This window comes from Microtus ochrogaster, chromosome 1 (assembly GCF_000317375.1).
Source record: "Microtus ochrogaster isolate Prairie Vole_2 chromosome 1, MicOch1.0, whole genome shotgun sequence".
Classification (NCBI taxonomy): Eukaryota; Metazoa; Chordata; class Mammalia; order Rodentia; family Cricetidae; genus Microtus; species Microtus ochrogaster.
Genome location: NC_022009.1, coordinates 13888365 through 13898794, shown reverse-complemented (window position 1 = coordinate 13898794; position 10430 = coordinate 13888365). Strand labels below are relative to the sequence as shown.

At 43.6% G+C, this 10430-nt stretch overlaps 1 protein-coding gene across 2 annotated transcripts in view; it reads right to left on the bottom strand.

Annotated features, from left to right (window-relative positions):
* Syne2 (spectrin repeat containing nuclear envelope protein 2) overlaps positions 1–10430 on the bottom strand; it is a 294128-nt gene that overhangs the window by 213171 nt on the left and 70527 nt on the right. For both annotated transcript variants that reach the window (XM_026779484.1, XM_026779485.1), the window contains 5 exons: positions 9503–9598; positions 9328–9405; positions 9147–9239; positions 4334–4536; positions 525–721 (listed from right to left, as the gene is read on the bottom strand). In XM_026779484.1, coding sequence (XP_026635285.1) covers positions 525–721; positions 4334–4536; positions 9147–9239; positions 9328–9405; positions 9503–9598 — 667 coding nt within the window. The remainder of the gene's footprint in view (positions 1–524; positions 722–4333; positions 4537–9146; positions 9240–9327; positions 9406–9502; positions 9599–10430) is intronic.

Here is a 10430-nt window from a genome sequence, read left to right as displayed (position 1 = left end):
GATTCACAAACAAGTGTGATTCATAAACAAATATGACTCACAAATAAGTGTGATTCACAAACAAGTGTGATTTGCAAACAAGTGTTATTCATAAACAAGCAATTAACAAATGAGAGATTCATAAGCAAGTGTGATTCACAAGCAAGTGCAATTCACAAACAAGAGAGATTCACAAACAAGTGTGATTCGCAAACAAGTGTGATTCAAAACTAAAGAAGCTTGTGGGAGAGCTCAGGAAAATCAGAATAAAGAACACAATACAGAAAATACTAGAAGGAAATTAAGACAAAGGCTCAAATTGCTTTAACAAAGGCATTGCTTACATTCAGCTACAACTTTACTTTCTCAATGACAGAAGTAATTGGTGCAAAGTCCCAATCCATGAAATTCAATTAAGAGTTAAGTTCAATCTTCCAGCATGAAAATACATTGCTATGGTCGCCAGCACAGAGGTGCAGCTTCAAATCAACTTCCTGTGGGACCTTAAAACAAGGAGGTTTCCAAAGAAAAGAAGAGCTCTCTACCTTCAGGCTCCAGCAATTTGGGGATCTTCAGCTCATGTTCCGCGATCCTGAAGGCCTCTTTCAGATTCTCTTTGCTGGATCTGTGCCTCATGCTGTCCATGTCAATCAGGTCCGGCCGCAAGGCATGAATGACGGCCAAAAAGGCCATCCCATTTCTCCAGCTTGACTTAAAATCTGTCACACTAACAGACTCAGACCTGTGCAAAGGGATGTAATATAGACAGTCGTTAAAAAATAAAAATAAAATGTTCCCACTGTAGTCAATGGTAACTAAAATATAATTCAGAGAAACAAACACTATAGATGAATCCCATGATCCTAGGGAAATTTTTCATTTGAACCTTATTGTCAAACAGGTAAAAGGTCAATGAGAATGCTCTGAATACCACAGAACATCAGTTCACAAAGTGTGGTCCCTGCCACCTCACCAACATCTCCTGAGATGCAAGTACTGAGAACGGAAATTCCCAGGTCCCCTCTCCACCCAGTGCATCAGACTTCAGAAGGGGGCCTGGAATCTGGAGGTGCCTCAGTAACCCCACCACCAAACACACATGATATTCTTCATTTAACCATCTACTGGCTCAAGCCTGACTTTAGACTCTTACAGCGAGTCAAGATCATTTTCTATAGGAAACAATATTTTGCCCTCAGTAGAGTAAATCAAATGATACTCTGGACCAAATTATTGCCTAGTTGCCTGGATGCTCACTGAACAGAGAGGCTTCATCATTTCTCTGCTTACAATCTGTTGTCATGAATAAAAGTGTAAACTGATGGACAGAGGAACAAATTCAGACTTAAAAGGAAGGAACTGCTGAGTTATGTTACAAAATGGATGGAACTTAGAAGGCATTGTGCCAATTGAAACAAACCCATCAAAAAGGCCAAATACTATCTAGTTACATGTGGCTCAATCAGCCACACTGACAAGACAGAAAATAGATGGGTGGCGTCCGGTTGCTAGGGGGGAAGAATATGGAGCTATTATTTAATAGGTATAATAGAGTTTCAACCATGGTAATGGAGATTGTAGCTGGTGGAGTGTAGGGAGAGCTGCATAGCAACACACGAGGTACCACCAAACCACACACCTAAAATAGTTAAGGGTCAGTTTGCCACTGTAATACCTCCACCCTGGTTAACAAGGCCTGAAGTGATTTGGACTCTGAGCGTCTTGCCCATCCGAACACCTCTCTAACCATGAGGCAGCCACATCTGCCTCCGTTCTCGCTCTCAAAGCGAAGCCGCTAATCCATATAGATGGATGTCCTTTCTCACAGATTCCACACACTGAAAGGTTTTCCTCAGGCCCCAGCCCAGAGGGCTCCCCTCTACAAGGCCCTCCCTAGCCACCCACAGGAAGGGAAACTGTCCCTTGTCCCCACCACTCCTGACCACAGCTTGAATCCTCTTCACTCTGTGCCAACTGCACCCCAGTCCATCTGCTTCCTCTCCAGGTTGCAGCGGTCAAGAGACAAGGCCTGATGTGTTCATGCTTGTTTTTTCTTACTATATTTTATTATTATCCCTTAGAAGTTTTTCTAAGTCTAATGAGACAGAAAGGGGTGGATCTGGATAGGGAGGCAGCAAGGAGCTGAGCAGAGTAGAGTGAGGTTGTGTTTTGAATACAAATGGTCCCCATAAGCTCATAAATTTGAATGCTTGGCCACCAGGAAGTGGCACAATCGGATGGTATGGCCTTTTGGGAGGAAGAGTGTCACTGGGGGTGGGTGGGCTTTGAGGTTTCAAGGGTTCAAGCTAAGGCCACAGGGTACTCCTCTTCCGCTTCCTGCAGATCCAGATGTAGAACTCTCAGCTACCACATCTGCCTGCATGCCACCATGCTCCCTGAGTAAACCTCTGAAACTGTAAGCCAGCCCCAGTTAAATATTTTCCTTTGTAAGAGTTGCTGTGGTCGTGGTGTCTCTTTACAGCAATAGAACATGGAATAAGGCAGGGATCCAACACCTCTGGGCTTCTTAATATTTCTATGTACATACCCATATACATAATATGCTTTTTTTTTTTTGATTTTTCGAGACAGGGTTTCTCCGTAGCTTTTGGTTCCTGTCCTGGAACTAGCTCTTGTAGACCAGGCTGGCCTCGAACTCACAAAGATCCGCCTGTCTCTGCCTCCCAAGTGCTGGGATTAAAGGCGTGCGCCACCACCGCCCGGCCATAATATGCTTTTTTAATTAAAAAAAAAAATGGCAAAAGAAATCAAACTTGCCTTTATCATCTCTACTTTTTTTCTTAAAAAATTCATCAGCAGGTAAAGAACTTGCCACATAAACCTGGTGGCCTGAGTCCAGACCTCATACACAATAACGGTAGAAGGGGGGACCAGCTCCCCAAAGTTGCCCTCTGACCTCCACGTACATGCCGTGGTATACACATACCCATACACACACAAACACAACATTCATAAGCATAATAATAATAATAATAATAAAATAAATTTAAGAAACAAAAATACATCTTCTTTGGTTCCTTTTCTATTTGATGAGGATCGATTAGAAAATACAGTTAAAGTTTCCAAAAAATGAGGCCTATGGTTTCTAACTATACAGACAGAGCAAACCATGGCGCGACTTTCCATATTAGTTATTTCATTCATTCATTACACGTCTATCCTGGCTTAGTGAATTGACTCAGCAAGTGCTTACCACACAAATCTGGCAGCCTGAGTTCAATCCCCAGAACCCTTCTAAAGGCGGAAGGAAAGAACCAAGTCCATAAAGTTGTCCTCTGCCCTCTATGGGCATGCTATGGCACGCCTGTGCCACATTCACACACGTGTACGCATGCACGCATGTGCGTACACGCGCGCGCGCGCACACACACACACATACACTAATAATAATAGCAGATTTTTGTAATTTTTAAAAAGACATGGTCTTGACTTTCAAAGAGTTTATGTTAGTCTTCACTGTCAACTTGATGGAATTTAGAATCACCGTGGCAGGTGGGATCTCTGGGCATGCCTGGGAGAGATCGTCTAGAGCAGGCAGATTAATGTGAGATGCACATGGGCTGGGACTGTGGGCGGAATAACAAGGAGCAAGTAAGCTAAACACGAAGAAGATCCGTTGTCTTCTGCCTCCTGACTGTGGATGCACTGGGACCTGCCTCCTCATACTACCGCCATCACACCTCCCCCTCGCCATGATGAACTGCATCTCCCTGCACCTGGGAGATCAAACAAACCCTTGGCTGCAAGTTGCTCCCATGAGGTATTTTGTTGCAGTAACAAACCAAGTAACTAACACAAGTAGGTAAGACTCTAGACCTAAAGCTACCTCCTAGATGCATGGGGGATTGTGCCTAAAGAAATACTTAATGCCAAGCGTTAAGGTGTGTAGTTTAATCCAGCACATAGGAAACAGAGGCAGCTGGATGTGAGTTTGAAAGCAGCCAGGGAAACATAGTGAGACCCCCATCTCAAAAAGAAAGGGGGGGGCTTAAGTATTGTCCTATCTGCCCACAGCAATAAACCACCTAAACATGGCAAATGGAGTAAAAGTTGTTGTCTTTGCAACCAGAAGTAGCTAAGCCCACCAGTATCCACCTCTGGAAGACTCACTATGAAATGGTGTTTCTGTGAGTGGACCATCTAGTCAGCCTGGTCATCTAGTCGGTCTATGAGGTTGTGTGACTGGACACGGCTGCCCTGTTTGTCTCATTTGGGCACGGCAAACTACTCATGTGGCACACCGTTCCCAGCTACAGCCAACTACATGGTACACTGTTCCCAGCCAACAGCCAACTACATGGTACACTGCTCCTGGCCACAGCCAACTACTCACGTGGCACATTGCTCCTGAGCCCACTGAAGAAGGGCCTTCTTTGCAGACAACTGCCATCTTGCTTGAGCTTGTGCTTTGGAGGACTTCTTAGCTGGAGGGCTTGAGGTAGGAGATGAATCGGCGGCATTCACGATGTCCAAAGAAGGTATGTCCGAAGAAGGTTGATTATAATCGCAATGCAGAGTCCGAGCAAGCTCCTCAATCTAAGGAGAGCATAATTGTTTTTTTTAAATTTATTTATTAAAGATTTCTGCCTCCTCCCTGCCACTGCCTCCCATTTCCCTCCCTCTCCCCCAATCAAGTCCCCCTCCCTCGTCAGCCCAAAGAGCAATCAGGGTTCCCTGCCCTGTGGGAAGTCCAAGGACCACCCACCTCCATCCAGGTCTAGTAAGGTGAGCATCCAAACTGCCTAGGCTCCCACAAAGCCAGTACGTGCAGTAGGATCAAAGACCCATTGCCATTGTTCTTGAGTTCTCAGTAGTCCTCATTGTCCGCTATGTTCAGCGAGTCCGGTTTTATCCCAGAGAGCATAATTGTTAACAAGCATGCTAGCCTATGCCACTCAGTCCAAGCACTTAAAAAGCATTCTTTAGCAATGACAATGTATTCTGGTTTAAATGAACTAAAAAATGATTGAGGGTCAGCATTTTGACATTTGGAACTATAATTCTGCTTTCCTTGGGTCTGGACAGGGGTCATCCTGCACCTAACCAGGGAATGGCATCCCACAGAGGGCAAGCATCCATTCATCCCCTAAAGATCCACAGCACTACCAGCACAGATGGATTCAACTGAAAAGAACCAAGTGTGACTCCTAGTCAAGAATCCTTAGAGACTGGATGGACTGGAAGGCATCTCCTCCAATTACAAAGCATTAGGAACAAAAGCACATACAGAGAAGAGAGAGAGGGAGGTAGGGAAAGAAACAAAGGGCAGGCAAGCCCCAAAGAAAAAATAAAATCACTATTAAAAACATGAAAAACATGGGTCAGTAAAATGGATTAGCAGGTAAAACTACTTGCTGCATAAGCCTGGAAACGTGAGTTCAAGTCCAAGGACCCAAAAAAAGGTGGAAGAAGCAACTCCATAAAGGTGTCTGCTGTCCTTCACATGCAAGCCATGGTGTACAGATACACACACACACACACACACACACACACACACACAAATAAAATCTACCTTAAAGGAAGAAGTGGGTGGGGCCGAGATGGCTCAGTGGTTAAGAGAGTTTATTATTTTTCCAGAAGCTATGAGTTCAGTTCTCAACGCCCACATCCATCAGGAAGATCACATCATCAGTGCCTGTAACTCCAACACAGAGGATCCTATACTCTTTCCAGACACAAACGTGATATACACTCATACGGATGCCCAAACATACACATATATTAAAAAAAACTTCAAGAAAAATTAAAAAATAAAGAACTTAAGAAATAAAAAGACAGAGCTGGGAGACAGCTCGGCAGTGAAGGGTCTTAGACTTCCCAACCTTCAGAACTATGAAGTAACCATATCTGCTTATCACGAATTACTATCCTGTGTGATCTATTATGGCCTCACAAAATGGAATAAGACACTACTGTAGTGTTAAAAGAGGAAACACACAGGACCGACAAGTATTTCAGTGGGAATGTAGGCCCAGAACACTAAACAGTACATATACAAATATTTCTAGCAGTTCGACTACAATAACAAACTCGCCAAGAAAAGAAACGCGTGTCCAAAGTGGGCCGGTGAGCGAGTGTGGCGCCACATACCGGAAGGGCAATGAAAGACACCTCCTCACAACCAACGATGCTAAGTGAATTAAGTCAGGGTGAGTGGGGGCTAATGAGAATAAACTCATAATTCTGCCTCTGGGATTAGTAATGCTAAAACGCCTCCCAAAGGGCTCAGATGGTGGGCACCGTTAGGGAAAGGGCAGGGCCAGGACGCCATCAGGCACTCTGTTGGTATCTTAGGTGTTGATAGCAGGAGTCTGCTTAATTTATGGAGCTCACAGCTCTTTACATGTGAATTTGCATATCTTTGTGTATCTTAGACTTCAGCAAGTTGACTTAAAACAGTGTAACAAACCCATTCTTAAAGCTTGCAAATTGCAACTCCTGCATCAGAATTCCACTTCTAAGAATTTGGTCCGTGATTTATTTTATTGCAGGTGTGTGGACAGGTTTTATCTTGAGGATAGAACTGAAGTTACTCATGATCAGAAGTAACTCTGGATGCCCACTAAGTGGTGAGATAGAGTACTTTACAGCCAGAGCCATATACCTCTGATAAAATAGATATCAGTTTAGAGAGAGGCTCATTAGAACAGTTTGGAACAGTATGGGGAATGACACCCCATGTTGTTAAGTTATAGCTGTGCTTCAGTTTCCAAGGGGACCAGCTCCCTTCAGATGCTGACAGCTGTGGATGCTCAAGTCTCTTATAGTATTGTAGTATATTCTTTGCATACAACCTATGCAAATCTCCCACCTCAGAAAGTCATCTGAGTTCCCTATAATATGTACAACACAATGTAAATACTATGAAAATGGTTGTTAGGCTACTTAGCAGAATGATGCCAAGCAGAAAGTTTACATACATTTAGTTCAAATAGAAACATTTTTGACAATTATCCTCAATCCTTGGTTTGTATAATCTACGTAACGCAGACCCCATATATGACTACGTATTAATTCCTGCAGTATGCATAAAGATTGGATATTAAATTGTTTTCAGTTACATGTGAAGGGTGGACTGTGAATAACTTTACTTTCTATAACATCCAAAATTTTTAAATTTTATTATAAATATATATATGTATACATGTATATGTATGTATGTGTATATATGAGTGTTTTGCTTGCATGTATGTTTGTGTGCCACATTCGTGTCTGGCGCCCATGGAGATCAGAAAGAAGCACTGGTGCTGGAGAGATGGCTCAGCCATTAAAGGCTAGGTTCACAACCAAAAATATAAGAAAGGGGCATTGGATCCCCTGAAAATGGAGTTATAGATAACTATAAACTGACATTTGGATGCTGGGGATTGAACCCAGGTCCTCTGAAAGAGCAGCAAGAACTCTTAACCACTGAGCCACCTCTCCAGCCCCAAATTACCCAGTTTTAACATCTTACCATATTTGGTCCTGCTTTCTGTCTCCAATTCCACTTTCCTCCTCTCCCAGAGGAAAAGCTACACTCCCAAATTTAGTTCTCATCACCAACATGTATATTATTTTGTTCTAGCTACAAAGGCATGCAATACAGAAAAATATCCAAATTTTACACCAATTAGTTGGGCAGTATTCTAAGTCTGACTAAAATAAACATTTGTTACCCAATACATATATAAATATATAGTTATTTTTAAAGCAACAATAATAAACACTCTCCATGCAGAATCAGTTCAGACTGGTACTGTGGTGGCTAATTCAGGATGGGACAGCAAACACTGAACATCCACGGTCCAAACAGAAAACAGCAAAATGGCTGAAAGACCTTCTTTGGTCTTTAATTTGGACTTTAATTAAAATCCAAACAGGGATTCATTAAACAAATAAGAAATACTTTGACAGTCAAAGTATCCTGAGAAGCCTGGAGATGCAACTTATTCCAACGAGATCACAACCAGCTAGAAGGGGTTTCAGCCTGAACTAGTCACGTCATGTAGAAGAAAGCAAATCAATGTTCTGCAGACATCTTCACACACCATGTCTCTTCCTAATTCAAAGGGAAAATCAACAGCTTTCTTTCCTGGCCACTGGGCCTGTCGCTGTTGCTCTCTGATGTCCTCCTGAGAGGGTGTGGGGCACTCCATCCCACAGAAATTCCTGAGATCCCAGGGGCTACTTCACTTATCTCCTGTTTTTGTTTTGTCTGACAGGGCCTTACTCAGTAATCCTGTCTGACCTGAAACTCACTGGGCAGCTCAGGTTAACCTTGGGCTCCTAGCAATCTTCCTCCTGTGGCTTCCCAAAGCTGAGATCACAGAAGTGAGCCACTGTGCCTGGCCACGTGTTTTCCTTAGAGGGGCCATACGCCAGTCTTTATGTCAGGGAAGCCACTCTGACAGTTTGCAGTGTAGGAGGATGGAGTGGGGACAGAAAGAAACAGAAAGCATAAGAGGAAGACCAAGGCTTTCCTAAACATCCACAGTGAGGCAGTTACTTAAGGACTCCAACCCCACCCAAACCTCAAGAGGGAAAGGGAGTGTTCAGGGAGAAAGGGGGCAGAAAAAGAACAATGCTTCACGCAAACAGCACACCTGTCTGTTCAAACTCTGACCTTCTCAGCACTGGCAAAATGCTGCTGCTCAAAACTATACTGAAATCTTACCAAAAACAGGTCTGTCATCGTAAAAGGTCACTCCTCAGATGAGTGACAGGTGTCACCAGATGCTGACATTTGAAGTTTCTTTAATACAAGACAGGCTTGGTGGCATGTGCCTTTAATCCCAGCACTTGGAAGGCAGAAGCCGGTGATTTCTGAGAGTTTGGGCAGCCTGATCTACATAGAGTTCCAGGCTAGCCAGGACTACACAGTGAAACCCTGTCTTTCAAACAAGCAAAAACTATGTGTGTGCATAAATTTATATGTGTGTGCATATATACAAATATATGTGTGCATAATGTATATAATCTATACATATATATTACACATCAATATTGGAAAAGTAGCCTTTGTTATATGCTTTCTACTTGTTGGAGATTTCGAGTCTGGTTAACAGAAGCAGCTCTGGACTGGGTGATGTCAGGTCACACTCGCTGGGTCTCACCGCCTACCATGTGGATTAGACTAGTGATGTTCCTATCACCAAAGTGCTTACGTGGAAGTGCAATATGATGGTCCAAATCAGGCCAAGAATGATGGATGGGTTTCCTTCCACAATGTCAGCAACATGGATATTTATTAGCTTGATCTGTAGACAGAGAAGCCCAGGTTAGAGAGAGCGAGCCTCCCATTGAGCCAGTCCCTCCGGAGAATCTGCACGTATGATTCATGCTCACCGATCTGTTTTTCAGGAATGTCAGGGCATGTTCTATGTTGATTCTGCACTGGAATGTATTAGATCCTTTATCCCGAGGCTAAAAATTCAAGCACATGCATTCCTCAGAAACAGGAAGTATATTCAAAAACAAAACAAAACCAACCCAGTGTCTTGGTGCCATTCGGGAAGCTTACCAACTGTTGTCCTGAGAGAACTTCTAACAGGTCCAGGAGGACATGGCCCTTCTTAATGTCTGCGAATAAGTCAGATACAGCCGAGGGAGGTGTGTGCTGCCAAAGGAAACAAGGGAGATAATCTACAAGTGGTCCAAAAACACCATTAAGCAATATCCTCAGTGGGCTTTGTGTCTTCAAAACCAGCTAGGAGTCAGCAGAAATTATCTTAAGAGAATGACACAGGACTCACAACTCCAGAGCATGGTGAGACAGACAGCCTGATTCATCTTGGGTCATAGTCCCAGTTCCACAACGCTCTTTCTGAGTGGAGCTTTCGCAGCCCTAACCCTTGTGCATAGAGAGTGCAAGGACACTCAGAATCAGGCTGAGGATATGTCTCCCTTCCATCAGAATGACACGCATTGTGTGGCAGGGGTGGAGAGAGGGAGGGCAGAGGGTGAGACTCATTCATCAGGCATCCAGGTTGTCTGAGGTTCTCAGCATCACTGAGACACAGGCCCGTAGGTCCTGACTAGATTTGTGCCCCAAGATGCTCCCTTGCCGAATGTGTGATAAGGGTCAAGTCCCAGGCCTTCTCTGTGGGACTCACACTATTCCTCTCACAAAGGGACAGTGGGAAATCATCTAGAAGTCATCTGGAAGTCTAGCAAAGTAAACTAAGCCTGGAAACAGCACTAGAAGGCAGAGGCAGGAGGATGGCCAAAAGCTCAAGATCTATTGGGTCTACATAGCAATTTTTAGACCAACCTGAGTTATATAGCAAGACCCAGTCTCAGATAGATAGATAGATAGATATATAGATATATAGATAGATAGATGGATGGATGGATGGATGGATGGATGAAGGAAGGAAGGAAATATGTGTGGCTAGAGAGATGACTTAGCATTTAAGAACACATACTTGGTGGTGGTGGCACACACCTTT